Source organism: Bombus bifarius, unplaced genomic scaffold (assembly GCF_011952205.1).
Source record: "Bombus bifarius isolate JDL3187 unplaced genomic scaffold, Bbif_JDL3187 scf7180000007970, whole genome shotgun sequence".
NCBI lineage: Eukaryota > Metazoa > Arthropoda > Insecta > Hymenoptera > Apidae > Bombus > Bombus bifarius.
Window position 1 is genome coordinate 773,554 of NW_022884356.1, and position 16,516 is coordinate 790,069.

At 33.7% G+C, this 16,516-nt stretch overlaps 4 protein-coding genes and 1 long non-coding RNA gene across 13 annotated transcripts; 3 read left to right on the forward strand and 2 right to left on the reverse strand.

Moving 5' to 3' along the window:
• The first annotated feature begins 435 nt into the window (after window positions 1-435).
• On the forward strand, window positions 436-2,136 carry LOC117214251. Its single transcript, XM_033460191.1, has 6 exons — window positions 436-681; window positions 761-973; window positions 1,042-1,223; window positions 1,299-1,482; window positions 1,558-1,729; window positions 1,808-2,136. The coding sequence occupies exons 1-6, from the start codon at window positions 436-438 to the stop codon at window positions 1,918-1,920; spliced, it is 1,110 nt and encodes a 369-aa protein (XP_033316082.1). The 3' UTR covers window positions 1,921-2,136.
• Window positions 1,953-4,838, reverse strand: LOC117214293. The gene is made up of 6 exons (XM_033460284.1): window positions 4,105-4,838; window positions 3,046-3,588; window positions 2,763-2,977; window positions 2,603-2,675; window positions 2,427-2,513; window positions 1,953-2,287 (listed from the first exon to the last, which is right to left on the reverse strand). The coding sequence occupies exons 2-6, from the start codon at window positions 3,273-3,275 to the stop codon at window positions 2,092-2,094; spliced, it is 801 nt and encodes a 266-aa protein (XP_033316175.1). The 5' UTR covers window positions 3,276-3,588; window positions 4,105-4,838; the 3' UTR covers window positions 1,953-2,091.
• Window positions 4,839-5,039: 201 nt separating this feature from the next.
• On the reverse strand, window positions 5,040-12,686 carry LOC117214259. 7 transcript variants are annotated; one of them, XM_033460220.1, is made up of 8 exons: window positions 12,556-12,686; window positions 12,335-12,479; window positions 11,128-11,394; window positions 8,948-9,169; window positions 7,904-8,079; window positions 6,920-7,078; window positions 6,100-6,448; window positions 5,040-5,480 (listed from the first exon to the last, which is right to left on the reverse strand). In XM_033460220.1, the coding sequence occupies exons 4-8, from the start codon at window positions 9,135-9,137 to the stop codon at window positions 5,320-5,322; spliced, it is 1,035 nt and encodes a 344-aa protein (XP_033316111.1). In that variant the 5' UTR covers window positions 9,138-9,169; window positions 11,128-11,394; window positions 12,335-12,479; window positions 12,556-12,686; the 3' UTR covers window positions 5,040-5,319. The 7 variants fall into 7 exon arrangements, with proteins under 7 accessions (XP_033316111.1, XP_033316149.1, XP_033316093.1 ...); XM_033460258.1 differs by lacking the exon at window positions 12,556-12,686 and having other exon boundaries at window positions 8,969-9,169; window positions 12,335-12,543; XM_033460202.1 differs by lacking the exon at window positions 12,556-12,686 and having other exon boundaries at window positions 12,335-12,543.
• Window positions 6,444-7,800, forward strand: LOC117214307. Its single transcript, XR_004488832.1, has 2 exons — window positions 6,444-6,551; window positions 6,773-7,800. It is a non-coding gene; the product is annotated as an uncharacterized LOC117214307 (long non-coding RNA).
• LOC117214245 (amyloid protein-binding protein 2) lies at window positions 12,623-16,405 on the forward strand. 3 transcript variants are annotated; one of them, XR_004488824.1, is made up of 10 exons: window positions 12,623-12,839; window positions 13,678-13,791; window positions 13,869-14,119; window positions 14,202-14,381; window positions 14,453-14,708; window positions 14,794-14,918; window positions 14,995-15,274; window positions 15,348-15,513; window positions 15,583-16,030; window positions 16,168-16,405. XR_004488824.1 is itself a non-coding variant. In XM_033460161.1 (9 exons), the coding sequence occupies exons 1-9, from the start codon at window positions 12,696-12,698 to the stop codon at window positions 15,810-15,812; spliced, it is 1,746 nt and encodes a 581-aa protein (XP_033316052.1). In that variant the 5' UTR covers window positions 12,623-12,695; the 3' UTR covers window positions 15,813-16,405. The 3 variants fall into 3 exon arrangements, 2 of the variants coding, with proteins under 2 accessions (XP_033316052.1, XP_033316068.1); XM_033460161.1 differs by having other exon boundaries at window positions 15,583-16,405; XM_033460177.1 differs by lacking the exon at window positions 12,623-12,839 and adding an exon at window positions 13,413-13,435 and having other exon boundaries at window positions 15,583-16,405.
• Window positions 16,406-16,516: the final 111 nt, after the last annotated feature.

Below are 16,516 nucleotides of genomic sequence, written 5' to 3' on the forward strand. Positions count from 1 at the left end.
GCTATGTAATTACCCCATACCTCTGTTAGGTACATGTCCTTCCCGTGATCGCGGCTACGTTTAGCGACCCGTTATGTTACTTCGAGCCCAAGCCCAAGTCTTGGACTCCCATACTCGGATTAAATCATAAATACCTATTTCTCAGTTTTATTATTTAAGTACAGCTATAATAAAAAGTCTGGACTAAAGTATTGGGGACCTTCCCAAACATTCCAAAAGAAAGGCTCCGATGTCCTTTCATCTCCGACATATATATATATATATATATGACTTCGATCAGCTGATTGCGATCTTCTGATTGGTCACGTTTAAATATCAACACTTTATAAACATCGTACAATGAGGCACCGCTGTTAAAACCGATTCTCTGTAAATTAATTTTTATAATTATTGTTCGCATAATTTTTTATAGTTATTCAAATAATTATAAAGAAGATGGAGATAGAAGAATCAACTAAAGAAGATACTGTCGAGGTTATTAGGGAAAGTGTGAGAGAATTGGTTCACACGGAAAGGGAGAAAAATCGTACGGAAACATGGAACAAAAATCGTGTGGCTTTAGGAAACCGTATGACAAATTCGTCATTTACAACAGAGTTCGTCGTTGAAAAGGCAAAAGCTCTTAAAAAGAGAACATTATCTATCGAAGAGTATGGTCAATTGCAAAACGCTCTCATTCAGGTTATAATATAAAGATACATATATATCAAATGCATTGTAGTTAATAAGTATATTAACATGACTTTTCATTCTTTGTTAGAGCGAGGACAATGTTAATTCTTTTTTAAAAGTGAACAATATCTTATTTGCCTTGGTACGTGATTTATCTAGTAATAATAATGCATTGCAGTTATGTGCTGCTAACTGTTCTTGTAATATAGCACTTGGAAATACTAAGGCATGTACTGCATTAACTAAAAGCATTGGACCATATCTTGTTACAGAATTAGATACCTTAAACTATCCTCTATTGGTAAGTTATAAAATGATCATAATGCTATCACATATACTAATAAAGTTAATAACATGTTTTCTCATTAGGAAGTTTGTATATGGACGATGGGAAATCTGATTTCGGGAAGCAGTAAAGCATTTGAAATTTTCCATGCCCAAGATTGCTTAAAATATATTATATCCCTAATGCATAACTGTGATAATATGATCGTACCTTCAGTAGCCTATACAGCCATGCATTATGTGCATATTGGTTCTAAATACATCCAGTAATAACTATTTTTCTTACTTAATTATTTTAAAGCTATTTAAAAATATTTCACTAATTGTACAAATGCTTTTAGAGATAATGAGATGATTGAACTTGCTAATGCTACTATAAGAAGAACTCTTTCATTTGAAGATCCATACTTTATTTGGTTGCTAGCATTATTATCTTCGCAACAATCTTGTAACTCCTCTTTATATGAAGTAGTACCTTTGATAGTGGATTATTTGTATGAAAATAATACAAACAACTTTCTATTTGTGAGCACACGGCTCCATTAATATTAACATATATTTATACTTGACTTATGATATTAAAGTTCTTCTTTATTTTAGATTACAGCATGTATAAGAATATTGGCCAATACTGTGCAAGAGACATCGGGACAATTAGCAAAATTGCTATTAGAAAATCCAAAATATTCCCAATCAGATTTAGAGATATTGATCAATAGATTGCTTTCATGCCAATATATACATATCAGAAAAGAAACATTATGGTTAATAGGTAATGAGAAATACTTTATTGTTACATTATAAAGATAGTAATTTTGTAAATACAGACAAAAATAAATACTTTTTACAGGTAATCTTTATAATCACAATTCTTTTGACATTAAGGAAATGATACAAAACATCGTTCCTCGGTTGTCATTTTTGAAACAAGCAATTTTATCTACAACTCAGCAGGATCAATAGGTACTGATTCAACTAATCGAGCCGGAATCGCGTAAGCTTTATAATTATTATATTTACATATGTATAATATTTATACAACAGTAAATCTTCCTTCCCAATTGCACACTTTATATTAGCGACGGTATAAAAATATGAAAATTGTTGGTAACACTTTGCAATGCTGCATTCGTTTTAATAACTCATTTGAACAGGAATAAATCGTCGTCCTATTCTTATCGATGTATGTTTCTCCAAAGTATCCTCCGATACATCCTCGATGCAAGGTACTTTTATTACATTAAAGTATATACGACCCATTACTTGCGCTGTCGGATTCGTTGTAGCTTTCAAACAATGATACAGCGCCTCATCACACACACAGTGCGATCTACAAAGGTAAGAACAAAATTCACGTCAAGCACCAATAATCATAAACAGTTCTACGAATTGTAACGATTAGTATACGATTATTATTACGCAAAACAATTATACGAATGCATAAATGAAAACTTATAATATTTTCTTACTTGGTATATATAGAATAATTGGTGAGATTGTATCGCGTTTGTTGAGCTCGGATTTTTACAGGGCAAAGATCATGACTGCGACAACATCTAGAAAAATAAAATATGTTAAAATCTTTGTCGTTTAATCAACCGTAATCTTTTTGTAGCTCTGATAACCATAATATATTCGCACTGACCTATCAATTTGAGCTTCATGACCTAAATCGTGGTAGTTCTCAGCGATGTCTCCGGTGCCGCACCATTTTGTACCTACCAACGACGACACCGTTAAAGTTTACCTCAGCAGATGTGAATTACAAATACCATACAAAATAACTAGTAATTATAAAAATTTACCTGGCAAGATGCCTGAGAGAAGAGACAACACGCTACCCACACCATGACTACCTTTGTTCTCAGTGTGGGACATCTCAGTGGATAATGTATCGTGCTGGATTTTGTCCAATAACTCGCACTGTTGCATGAGCTTCGTCATTTGTTCGAAGGATACCAGCTGTGGGACTGCAGTCGACGACAGATTTCTTAAAACTTCATTAGCCTCTTCTTGCTCGCTAAAGATACCGATCTAATTTCTTATTCATGCATAAACATTGCTCTAAAACTAATTGAAGACACTTACTATACTTCGATCAGATTGCAATTATGTAGTTCGTTGTTTGTTCCGAGATCGACCACCGCCACAGTTTGATCATAGTAATAAACGGCTCTAATCTCGTTTCTGATGTACGCGTTAGTCCTCGGAACAATACCATTCAGTCCTTTGAAAGGATTTTTGAAGAATATCGGCTGCTGAACACTGTTAGAGCTGATGGTCACAACCAAGAAGAATATCCAACTCGTGGAGATCATGTCTATCCTTTAATCCGTGCTGCACTAAGAATATTAATCTTTCCGCATGATCTTTTTAATCATATCCTCGGGATTTTCATGCCGGAAACTATTATTATCCATGTGACAAACGGAGGACAGAAAAATTGCAAAATCGGTGCAGGGGAAATACGCATTGCATCGTCAATTCGATCGAAGTGTACCTCGCTTATAAATGGAATCGATCCTCGTCGCCTTGAATTCTGAATAAGAAATGTTTCTGTAGTTTTAATTTATTCAAACGATTATTTTAATCGTGGTCACCTTCGAGGATTTCCCTTTCTAATCACGGCTGCTGCAAAAAAGTACCAATTATTATTAGAGGACTAGCATTAATGTTTCTTCACCCCATTATTAGAAACAGATATGGAAATACCTATGATCATTTGCTTTATCGTTTCGCGGAAACGTTTCATTGTCAAAGCGTGGTATTTAAACGGAAAAAGTATAGGGAAAAGAAACATTCGAGTAAACTAACTAAAGACACTGAACTCATCAAAGAAAGGGGGCAAACCTATTAAATATTACATGGCAGTCTACTATGAAAACTCAATACCAAGAATTACATAACTTCTAGACAAAGTTTAGCATGGGAAAGAGTAAAAGCGAATATTAAACTAGTTTCAAAGCATATATACCTCCTAATTGCATAACTTAAAATTCGGCAAGATTTTCCGTACACACATTTGCTTACATATTACGGTGACATATTATATATTCCTTTAATTATATACTTTCTGTTACAATGCTACAATACGTATTTTACCTGCTTTCTAAAATCTAAAAGTTGTCAACCCTAAAGTGACCATACCTGACCGGTCTTTTCCATCCTTTTCATTCTTGAGGTTTCAATTGCATGGTGGTTACACTCAACGAGAAGCACACTATAAGTTTGAATTTTCCACACACAACTATGAAGACATAAGATCCAGATATATATATATATAAAGATTCAATGTGCCGTCGCTCTGAACTATGCGTTTAACATATCTATAATGCACGCAGGTAGAATCTGGAAGTTGAGTGTTGTCGCCGGTGGAATCGGGATTCGTGTGGAACTCGATAAGTTTCTGAAAATCTGCTGAACGGCCCCAAGCTGAGCTGGTGGGACGGCGTGTGGTGAGTATCGCGCCCTCCCCACCTCGACTTATCGATCTAGAGAATTCGCAGGTATATACCTGCTGAGGCCCCTCCATTCTCATTCTTTTATCAACACGAACTGTATAAAGTACTCACTAACTGACCGATGAACAACGATATATCTGAATCGCACCTGGGGGGAACCCAGATTCGAAAAGACTAGGGCGAAGAAAGTGGGACGAAGAGTAGAGAATCGTCTGACTACTAAACATGGCTAATTTCAACGGAATGTCTCCGTGGATCTCGAAAATCTCTATGTAATTTCTATTCGAACATTGAAACAAATTGAAGGCCACATGTAAAACACATGATAAGTCACATTTGTCGTATATGTTGTCAAACATCAAAACTGTCTTCATATTTGATTTTTAAAATGTGGTTTTATTATTCTCTCGGGCATTTAAAAGGTATTAATAAGATTAGTCATATATAGACTAATATTAATTAAGTTAAACTAACATAACAACTAAATTAATATTATTCTTTATAAAATATTTTAGACTTATCACGTATTTCCAAAAGGTTTATATCGTCGAATTTAATTGTAAGATAAACAAAAATGGACTTATCATATTTTTCCCGTGTGATCTTCAATTAGAAAGTTGCTATTTTTCTAATGGATTTATTATCTTCAATTTAAATGATTCCACGAGAGTAATTATACGTCGATTAAAAGTTATAAAAACATCGTTAAAAATACATGTAAAAAAGATAGAAAAGAATGTTCATTGGTACGTTAGTTTCTTTCATTTAAGAATTGAACGCGAGTTTGGAAACTCTGTAGCTGACCGTAGCACACCTATAAATATCGATAAACGTGCAATTTACGAGAGCTTAAGGTCAATGTATGGACAGAATCGATACATTGATATGCGGTAATTTCTCGTTAAGATTGACTCGATTTCAAGGGCTGCTGCTCGTGAGCGGACGCGTTCGTCTTGGAAGCCGCGTTCACCGGGTACTGGTTTCCAATCCGGGTAGTGCTCAGCGTGATACTAATAGGCGTAGCGTTCGAAAGTTGCTGCCGAACCGGACATTGTCGGTAGCCTGGAATTGGAAATGTATGAATACATTGAACAGATATATGATCAGCAGTGTAATGTTAATGAACTCATTAACTACTCGACGATCTGAATAGTTTGCATAGATTGCATATTTTATATCTATTGTCAAAGTTAATAACAAATAGCGCCAATATATATACATGAAGCAGGGTATTGAACAGTAAATTAAGAAACGTTACGACAAAGACAAAAAAAGAAGGAAATGTACGCACATATGCACATCTTAGACTTCGACCAGGCGTAATTTTCCCGTCTAATGCTTACAATAAGGATGTTTATGCATTTATGAAAAGTTCAAAAGTGTCAAAATTTATGCAATATGTAAAAATATACAAAATATTCAAGGTACTCGTTATCACGCTTAGCATCTTACATTCCTTTTCTCTAAATTCTACTTAGAATTCTCCATTTTATCCAATTATATTCATAAAGATATTAAACTGTATAAACATCCACAGGCTATTTTTATGTCTCTCAAGATTATTTTTTGAAAGGTAGGAAATGTGTTTTTCATCTGTGGCCTTCATATATCAGTTCCTAATATTTATTGGACGAAGTGATCATCGAGTAGCCTCGTTTAACGCACAAGGAAATATGTCTACCGGCATGATGAGGGCCGGAACAATGACAGCAGATAGGATTGTTTCGAGGCCTGGGGCAAAACTCAACGCTGTGAGGCTCTCCGCATCGAACGCAACGTGGCAGATGTCTACAGTTGGCAGCCATGTGCCAGAAACCCTGGCACCGATAACACTGAAGAACACCATCTCCCGTTTGGAAGTTGGATGTCTCAAGAAAGTTGCTGACTATTCCCGGTCCTGCCTGCAGCGGTCCACCGGCATTTCCGGTTCCTCCGCGCCACCAACGTTCTGGAATGGCACTGAATCGAGCCGCACCGAAGAAGTCCAGTCCTTGACGCAACAATAGCTCGTAATGCCCGGCGTCCAGCACCTGAGAAGAATATTTTAATCAGTTCCGATTTTATCTTGCTAATGACTAGACGACACAACTTCCTTGCTGTCTCTCTTAGATATTTATGAAAGGAATCGTTGAGGTATTGCTTCTCTGTGATTTATTTATTGCAATAAACAAAATTATATATATGTATATATACTTTATATGTGAAGTTATATAATGTTGTCTATAAAAATCTATATTTTCTCATTAAATATCTATTCGATGATCGTTTCAATTATTGCAATAAATAGCTTTAAAATATAATCAAAATTGCTTTAAAATATTTATACTGAAAGTTATTTAATGATCATTTCACAGATCATCGTGGCATCGAACTAACGTCTAATGTTTAAATTAACCGAATTATCGTACGACGTGGCTGATTAAGATTACGGGGCTTTTAACGAAAATCTATGTATTTTCTCTTCCTTTTTCGTGTCAGCATTTCGCCAGCGAGGTAATTACCTCGACGCGTATATATTGTCGCCAACGTTCAACGCTTCCTGTCGTGATTCCCTGTTTCGTCAGCGCGGAGTTAATATCTTGCAGTGGAATGGCCCAGGGTACATCACGAAGAAGAACCGCCTGTCTATAACGAGAGTCCTTTGCTGAGAATCGAGCCACCTGATTGAAAAAAAGAAACATTATAATTAATTGAAAAGAATGCAAAAGACAGGAATGAAAGAGGAGAAAGGAATAAATATGCAAATAAAATATTCATAACATCGCCTAAGCGATCAGAGATTTGGTGAGACAAGCCTACGTTGTGCAAGCTCGATTATCTCATTTTCTTGCATAAGAGAAAGCGAAGAGGAAAGCGGCCGATTACAACGCGAAGTAACATTTATATGGTAATTTCATACGCAATTTACTGTTGAATTTGTACATTTGCATAGTTACTCTTCAGTACGGAGAGAAAAATGTGATATCAAAATTTTATACCTGGATAATTATTAAAAAAATTAGAAGAATTACGAGCTTACGTATTGTATATGTATATATTTCTTTATATCTTTAAATATAACACGTTCGCTTCACGTTAAATTCAATAAAAGGGCACATAGTTTCACGATATATACACGATGTCGAATATTTGATTAAATTTTCATCAATTATGTAAACAATATAGAAATAAAATATGACGATGCACAATGTATGTCAATTATTTATACATTACGTATATTTATGCGAATTTGTAAAGAAGAACGTTATAACCTGGTCATTTCTTTATATTTTTGTATACTACTATCTGTATTCTGTACATTTCATTAAATTTTCTATAAACGTATAAACGAATTCATAATCTATTTATAAGTAATAGAATAATAAATTCGAGCAGTAATGAACACGTTAACTATACTGTTGCATTACCCATCGATTTTTGTTAACATAGAGTAGAGTATCGCTAACTAGGAACATATATACATCTACTGCATCTATTGTATCTACTTGTACGGGTCCTTCGAAAATACGCGCCAAATCGCCACGCTGCAACAGTTTCTCTGCGTCAGCTTCGCGTGTGAACGCCGCAATCAGGCCACACGGTGTTTCAGACACGTGCCAGGCTGCCAATGGATCGGACGCGCGGATCACATCTTCTAGATTGGAACGTAGCAGCTCGCCACCTGGCATAACTTATTCGTCAACTCTAACAAGATCTAAACATCTGCCGTCAAGGGGGACTAATATCGTAAAACTATTTCTTTATTGCAGCATGCTTTGAGAAGCATTTCTAAAACACGAGGTAGAACTGACACACTCTGACGTAACAGTATACCGATTGCATATTTTCAGTTGTCGTATCGAAGAAAAAAAAAACATACAATGTCTGCAAAAAGTATTTGCACGTATTCTTATTTACCAATAAATATCATTTTTACAGTATTAAATTTTTGCAGGTATATGACAGTACAATCAAACGATATGAAATTTAATTATTTAGATATAATTAATTAGTATATGTGCAGGCAAAGTTGTAGACATCTTTTATAAATATATAATGCGTGTTATGTGAAACATTTTGAAAATTCACTATATTGGTCAAGTTTGAAATAAATGTGAAAATGTATATAAAAATTACAAGATATTTAGTCTAAGCATTTATTTTACAGGGACCACAAAAGTATTTAAACGATCCGTTATATTAATAAATCTCGACCATTTTTAACATTTATTATATACTTAATATATTTATTGCAAATATCTTGTAATTTTTAGGTACATTTTCAGATTGGTCTGAAATTTGACCAATATAATCATGATAGTCTCGTTGCAGTGCTAATAAAATTTCAAAATGTATAACACATGCAATATGAACATAGAATGCTTAAATACTTTGGTAAGCCAAAGTAAATTCTGTAGTAAATATAATGGTGTCTAAATACTTCTTGCAACTACTGTGCAAATTTTAGGCACATTGTATATTATAAATGTACATGTGGCCACTTATGCAAGCGGAGGATACGCTAAATAAAGAAGTAGGCAATTTGCCACCTGGTATTCCTTGTACTTGACCTTGAGGTCCGACGGCACGCGAGATATACAGAGAACACGTGAACTCTTCTTGACAGGAAACACGTGCTCCATTGTCGCAAACGTTATCCGTTGAGGTATTCGGTCCCGTGACCGTAGTCTGCATCATTGTCTCGTCTCTTCTATTCTTCTGGGGGCATTCCTCTTCCATTCTGTGCACTTTGTGCACTATCGAAAATACCTCTAAAAATAAAGTCAATATAGGTCTCTGTCTGTCAAATGTTTATGCAATTTTATATTTTTGTGAGTTTAACTAATGAAATATAACCTATACAAAAATTTGTTCCAGTCACTAAATATTATAATGAGAAATTTATTTTAAATATTTTATATATTTTTACATGTTATATACATTTTTACACTTCTAAATTATATATACACATATTATATAAATTATATATACATATATGTATAAACAATATACACTTTATTCCAACAATTTTGTAGGCAGTTACGCTCAGTGCGTATAGATATAAATTAAACAAATGACTAAGGCAACAAGTTAACAAAAAGTTAAACAAATGACTAAGGCAACAAATTAACAATAAGTTAAACAAATGACAAATGGTCTAAGGCTAAAAAACTAGTCAAGAGATATTGACTGAAGTTCGGTGACAATGCTGTCGCAAAGGAAAATTATTGCTGGGTATTGGTCGCCCCAGTACTGGTCGCTTACAGAAGAAAATGACCATTGAACACGAGGAAACCTGACCGACCCTTTTTCTACCTGATGAAACAATAATCCTAAGGAACGTCTCGACCTGAATGTATTTTATAACAATGGAGGGCCCTAACGGAAAAAAAATGACCAGTTTTATGAGGGTTTTTTAGGATTACTGCAGTGTGACTATTATATTTGCACAGCTAGTAGCCGCCTCGACCGAGGGATGGATTCTGGTTTACGTAGAGTCACATTCGAAGATGGTATCCCACTGGGGGTAACCATCCACATGTTATATTACTATATCACTAAGCTATAACATTTTACCAAATGTCCTACTGGACAAATTGTAAAATGTAAATAAATAAATTAAAAAAAAAAAAAAAACGTAGAGTCACCGGACGTAACAAATAGAATTTTTATTTATTATTTCAATAAAACGTTTTAAAATTTGTATCGTATCCCTTATTAAAAATATTCTCTTCTATAAAAGTTTGCTTTTTAAAAACGTAGTTTGAAACGCGTGTCTTGAAAAGATGGTAGCTCATACTATTTACTATAATTTGAAGGTACATAAATGTACAAAATGTACATAATACGCAAAAGTGTAAAAAGTGAAATGTAAAAAATATTCAAAGCGAGGCATTATAACATTTAATGGGACAAAGAAATTCTCATGTAGGTTCCACTTCTTTAGTTATGTTGAAATATAAAATTGCATAAAAATTAGGAGTCTACTAATTATATATGCTAATTATACTGATCAAATTTGATATCAATCTGAAAATGTATATAGAAATCTCATTATATACAATGCCAATGAAATTTCAAAATGTTCCGTACAACACGAATGATATATTCACGAAATATTTCTGCAAGTGTCCGAATGTTTTCGTGAACCGTATATCGCAGTGTTTTGACGAATATAAATTTCTTTTCAAGGCATACGAACTTTTCGAGATACATATGTACATACATGGCACAATAAATGAATACACGTGCATATACATATGTGTATAAATGCACACGCATAGAATTAGTACGGAACGTGTGCACAATAGCCACGTGTATAGAAACGACTTTACCGGCAGATTTGCGCGCGATTGCCAACTAATAGGAGCAACATGTTAATTGTTGGTAATGAAATCACTCGTACAAGCATTCGATGGAATGCAAGGTTATAATTACGTATTTCGCAATACGCGCGCGCGCGTCTAAATATACAAATGCACAAAATTGTAAAAAGCAATTCAATGTTGAGTAAAGGTTCCGATTTGTTTGGTTATTCGCTATAACTCGAAATATTCGTCGAATGCGAGATATCCGATTTTTAATGCAATTAAAAGCATACGATTTGACATTGAAGCTTTCACAATCGGTGGCAGTACGCGTGCCAATTTCCTTTCACTTGCTCGTTTAACCGATTACCGTTTTTTAGCCACTTTGCACCGTGCCAAAGATTACGACGACGTTGAATCACCTTAGACGTTTATCCTGCAGCTCGTATTTTTGGAAAAGGAAGTCCGGGCCAAAGAAGACATGGCCCAATGCTGGCGCCATTAATTAGCCTCTTTCACGATCACAACAATATCGACTCTCTTTTTTCTGAACTATATATGTATGTTTACTATCGCTTTTTCATCGACGTTTAATCTTTTCGATCATTCTTCTTCAAAAAGTTAATCCTCCAAAATTCATCGTGTTTTCTTCTCTATTAATGTATACTATCATATATTGCATATACATCCTTATAAAAAAGAAATATCGATTTGTAACATTGATTCAATTCTAATGCGAATATAGCGTAAGGTAGGATTATTTGAATGCTAGAATTTTTGGTTAAGTTAAACAATTTGCCTTTTAATTTGCAAAATTCCGTTGCGAACAAATTTTTAAGCGACTTACGTTTGAGAACAGACTACTTAATTTGTTATAAATGGCGTGATAAACGGTGAAATATATTGTACAAATTGACAGCTTGATAGCCATAACTTTCCATGAGGATATTTCCATTACACATTAAAAGGTAACAAGTTCGTACAGTTAATATTAGTATCTCAATTACAATTATTATAATTCAGTAGAATGTGTATACTTAATTTCTGTTATTTTATTTATTTCATTGTCATATTCGAACAATACTAGAATCCTTTTTATGTATGTATATATTATACAAAACATTTTGAAATCTCATTAGCATATCTCATTAGTGATTATATTGGTGAACTTTCGCCGCAAAAATCACCAAAGTATTTAAATAGACAATTATTCACTATATTAATTTCCTGCTATATATAGTAGAATCATCACTTTAGCACTAATTGCATATTTAAGACTACTATTCATAATGTATACTAATTTTTCACTAAGTTTATATTTGTAATAAGTGTCTTACAAAGACTTTCATATACATTTTCAGATTGGTTTCAAATTATAATACTAACGAAATTTCGAAAAATTCCATATAATCTATATAATATATTCATAAAAATAATTCCATGACAAGTGTTCGAATACTTTCGTGAGTCTTCTTGTTCTTTCAAATAAGATGCATAAATATCCACAATCTACCTATAATGTACAATAAGTTTAATTATTCTATACAAAATACAGTGTCGAATTTTAAAATACTGAAATTCAAATAACCCAAACCGAATCAAATAACCCAAACCTTACCCTATACATACGATCGTAGTATGAGCAAATTGGCTCAGAAAATCTTTGCAATTCTTGAGTCGAGCATCTTAACTGATAACGCGCCTGGCACAAAAAATAAGCTCGATTGCTGTGTAACGGTTTAGGAATTGATCCGTGGAGAATATCGCGAAATCACTGTAAGCAACAAGTATAAAAAGGAAAAAAAAGGAATTAGCGCGATCTCGCTATCTGGTGCGCGCTAGACACTTACTTTTACCATCGTTTCTAAGTGGGGGTTGTCGCTGGTGGTTGGATGGCGGAGCACCGCGGCAGCATATGCGCACGGAGACGACGTGACAGCAATTATTACGGCTGTGTGCGCGTTCGTGATTATCGAAGGCCTCTAGGAAAATGGCCGAAACACACAATCCACCGGTCTTTTCCCCGAAAACTCTTTACCAATCGAGCGTGTTGGCAATCGCGAATAAATTTCTAAGGCTGAGGAAGTATCTTCCTGATCTACCGAACGATGTCCTGTTTGATGTTTATTATCAGGTAAACGTCAAAACATTTTCTCCATTTAAACGCCTCACAAACCACTGATAAAACGTCCACTTTTTTTCACCAACTTAACCATGAACTTTTTTATTTATCTAAAGTTATTTTGTTATTCTATTCGAAAAAAACAATACATTCTGTTTATGATTTTAGTTTTTGATTTAGATATGTAAAACGATGTTACGTGTTCGATTGAGCGATCATAACACTGTTTATTATGACAGCTATATGTAGATGATAAAAATGTATTTTGGCATTGGGTATGACGATAAGGTTTTGTAGAATTAGCTGGGATTTGTGGGGAATGACGGCAAATAAATTACGATGATTTAACAGAAAGGGGGTTACAGAAATTGTACTTGTCATATGTTTAACCTCTATGGCTAATGCTTAGCTTTTATATTTTGCATATATTTACAATGCAACGTAATGATTCCTGGAACAGTAGAACGATTCGTTAAATATGAGATACTCTTTGATTGTATGTGCTTCTACGCTACAGCAAATCAATTTTTTTGCAATCAATTTTTTGCGTTTATTTCGCGTTGGATATCGAATCGCATATGAATCATGCGAAATTGCATTTCTGACAAGTGCGTAAAAGTAAATATATTCATTTGTCCATTTCGTTGTAGAATTTTGTTAATAATACAATAGAAATTTTATTCCTATATATTAATTTTGATTAGATATTCATAGTGCGAATCGTCACTATTATTTCATCGCAAAATAGATCTGTTATAAATTTTCTAACATTCATTCATCACCCTTTTTAAGTTAGGAATGAATGCAATTATATGAAAAAAATAATCTATGAGATTTTTTTGCTTTACAGTTGTACAAAGAAAAAAGATTATGTTTACTGGGGTGTGACTTCAACAATCTGGAAATTTTCTCCAAGATGTTAACAGTCACTAGCCGTCGTGTACATTTACTACAGAGCTTTCAGGTAATTTTTTATTCTTATTGAGAAAATGGATTAAAAGTTGTGTGTACGTTTACTTTTCTTTTCCATTAATTTTTCAGAGCCTTATAGATCATAAAATACGAGTTGAAGAAGAGTTGAGTATGAGTTACACAGTATGCTATCTCCATGTTAGTGAAAATCCAGCTGCAGATGAGAAATTAATAAACCTAGGCTTAAGAATTGGTGGATTTTTCAGTGATGGTGGTTGGTATGCTAAAAGCGAACAGGTGTTGCTAGCATGCAAACAATTATGTCTTGCGAATAATTCTACGCCTCAGAATTGGTGTAGAACATTAGAATGTTGTAGAAAGTAAGATATGTTTGGTAACTAAACATTTAATTTATGTTTACATAGATTTATATAAATTTGTAATAAGCATTTAAAAATTTAGATTGTTACACGTACAAGCAGCGTATTGCGAATTTTTACAAGCCGCAAAAACACATCAGCTTGCTATAGAGTTAATAGAACGATTAAAAGAGGCCGGGTATAATGATTACAATTATGCAGCTATATATACTGAGTTTAGTATACTTTTTTATATGAAAAGCGAGTATGATGAGGCCTACAGGTACATATTGCATTTTTCTTTTATAAACTTCGTCGTGTTTATTACTAATTATACAATTGATGATGATTTAGATGGAGTATAGAAGCACTTGAAGAGTTGAAACCAGCGTTGTCTGCGCGTGTTACTGTTGATGTGTTAAGGCAGGCGGCAAAATCGTGTGTATTAAAACGCGAGTTTCAGAGAGCTGGTCTTTTGATCAGGCAGGCTGTATATCTTGCTAAAGAAGTATTTGGTGTTGATCATCCAGTGTACAGTAACGTCCTTATAGATTATGGATTTTACTGGTTAAACTTTGATAACATAATCAACAGTGTAAACCTTTATAGGGTTCGTACGTTCGTAATGTGAATCGATACGATTCTATATACGATATAACTTTCATCGCGATTTTTTAACATTTTATTTGTTGTAGGACGCTTTAGCTATTAGAACAGAAATATTTGGTAAAATGAATTTACACGTTGCGTTAGCGCACGAGGATTTAGCTTATGCTCTTTACGTATTTGAGTATAGGTCTGGCGAATTTCCAGAAGCAAGGTAAATGATTCCGTTACTTATCACTCTTAACAATTTTAAAATAGTCATACAATTTTATTTCACTTTAAATGAACAGTGTTCACATTGAGAAAGCAATAGACATAATGTTAAACCTTTTACATGGGGATCATTTGTTGTTAGCAAGCGCAAAAAGAATAAATGCATTAATTCTCGAAGAAATAGCGTTAGATAATACATCGACGCAATTGTCGAAACAAAATCTACTATTCAAGGCTGAATGCCTTCATTTATCCGCTTTACAATCGGCAAAAGAGGCATTCGGCGAAAGAAACGTACAAACAGCAAAACATTATGGAAATTTGGGACGTGTGTATCAAAGCATGAGGAAATGTAAGGTACATATTCCACGTAAATGTATTTAATTAAACGTTTATGACATTACTACCATATTTTTGTCGTTAATTTTAGGAAGCCGAAGCAATGCATCTTAAAGCTATACGTATTAAAGAAGAATTATTAGGACCAGATGATCACGAAGTTGGATTGAGTATAGGACACTTAGCTTCGTTATATAATTACCACATGAACCGATACAGAGACGCTGAGAAACTTTATTATAGGAGTATCGAAATTAGTATGTGCACTGCGTTATATAATTTTTTCATACTTAGTCATTCGTTCTAATTAACTTTTATCATATCAGGTTTAAAATTGTTCGGTAAAAGCTATAGTGGCCTAGAATATGATTATCATGGACTTTTAAACGTTTACACAAAACTGAACGAATACCCCAAGGTTCTAAAATATGCAACAATATTAAATAATTGGAAAATGTTAAGAGATAAACACTTGGAATCAGAAGAACCAACGATTGATCCTAAAAGACGGCCACAACCAATCAAAGAAATAATCGAAACATTCTTTTCTATGTAATATAGCTGTATATTAATGTTTAATAATCACTGTCTCGCCGATTGACGTTTAATTGATTCCAACTTTGTTGGAGTAACTCGGGCCAAAGTATGAATGAAATCACGAGTTACATTATATGACCCAGGATACCGTGAATCATATATTTGGGGCAGTATCGTTAAGATTCTTCAAACATAGTCACATGAACTTCGTGTTTCTTCTTTGTACCTCACCATTTTGTACGTATTAACTACATTTACGACTAGTTTTAGCAAAAAAAATCGAGAATGTTTAGAGCTGAATGTTTTTGCGTCGAGATCAATTATCAGCAGCATTTAGAACATGTTTATCATTATAAGATTTACACACATTTCAGATGACTTACAAGATATTAAACAAAAATTCTCAGATACTACTTGGTTTATCGGATAACTATAACTGTAATTATTTTTGTAAAATCTAATTGTATTTTTTATTCACAAATTTTGTGAAATCAAATATGTGATATGTGATGTACTGTTACTTTTTATTGATATTTTGTTCCTATACAAACATTGTAATAAATGACGAATCTAAATAAATTTTTTGGATTTCAGAATAATAAATTAAAAAAATTAATATAACAGGAATATATGTACAGATTTGTGCTTTTAAAATAAACGTAAAAATGAATTCTTTTTTCTTCCTAAACACCTTGCCGTCCGCATAAATTTGCTAGTCATTTT

What these genes read in the sequence shown, in the direction of transcription:
- LOC117214245 (XM_033460161.1), top strand. Translation starts at nt 12,696, where the DNA reads ATGGCCGAAACACACAATCCACCGGTCTTTTCCCCGAAAACTCTTTAC. An exon ending in ACAGTGTAAACCTTTATAGG is followed by an intron (nt 14,709 to 14,793) that starts GTTCGTACGTTC and finishes TATTTGTTGTAG; the next exon opens with GACGCTTTAGCTATTAGAAC. An exon ending in GGCGAATTTCCAGAAGCAAG is followed by an intron (nt 14,919 to 14,994) that starts GTAAATGATTCC and finishes TTAAATGAACAG; the next exon opens with TGTTCACATTGAGAAAGCAA.
- LOC117214251 (XM_033460191.1), top strand. Translation starts at nt 436, where the DNA reads ATGGAGATAGAAGAATCAACTAAAGAAGATACTGTCGAGGTTATTAGG. An exon ending in ATACAAACAACTTTCTATTT is followed by an intron (nt 1,483 to 1,557) that starts GTGAGCACACGG and finishes TCTTTATTTTAG; the next exon opens with ATTACAGCATGTATAAGAAT. An exon ending in AGAAACATTATGGTTAATAG is followed by an intron (nt 1,730 to 1,807) that starts GTAATGAGAAAT and finishes TACTTTTTACAG; the next exon opens with GTAATCTTTATAATCACAAT.
- LOC117214293 (XM_033460284.1), bottom strand. Translation starts at nt 3,275, where the DNA reads ATGATCTCCACGAGTTGGATATTCTTCTTGGTTGTGACCATCAGCTCT. An exon ending in TCTCTCAGGCATCTTGCCAG is followed by an intron (nt 2,676 to 2,762) that starts GTAAATTTTTAT and finishes CGTCGTTGGTAG; the next exon opens with GTACAAAATGGTGCGGCACC. An exon ending in AATTATTCTATATATACCAA is followed by an intron (nt 2,288 to 2,426) that starts GTAAGAAAATAT and finishes TTACCTTTGTAG; the next exon opens with ATCGCACTGTGTGTGTGATG.
- LOC117214259 (XM_033460220.1), bottom strand. Translation starts at nt 9,137, where the DNA reads ATGGAAGAGGAATGCCCCCAGAAGAATAGAAGAGACGAGACAATGATG. An exon ending in TCAAGTACAAGGAATACCAG is followed by an intron (nt 8,080 to 8,947) that starts GTGGCAAATTGC and finishes AAGTTATGCCAG; the next exon opens with GTGGCGAGCTGCTACGTTCC. An exon ending in TTCCGGCCCTCATCATGCCG is followed by an intron (nt 5,481 to 6,099) that starts GTAGACATATTT and finishes TTCCAATTCCAG; the next exon opens with GCTACCGACAATGTCCGGTT.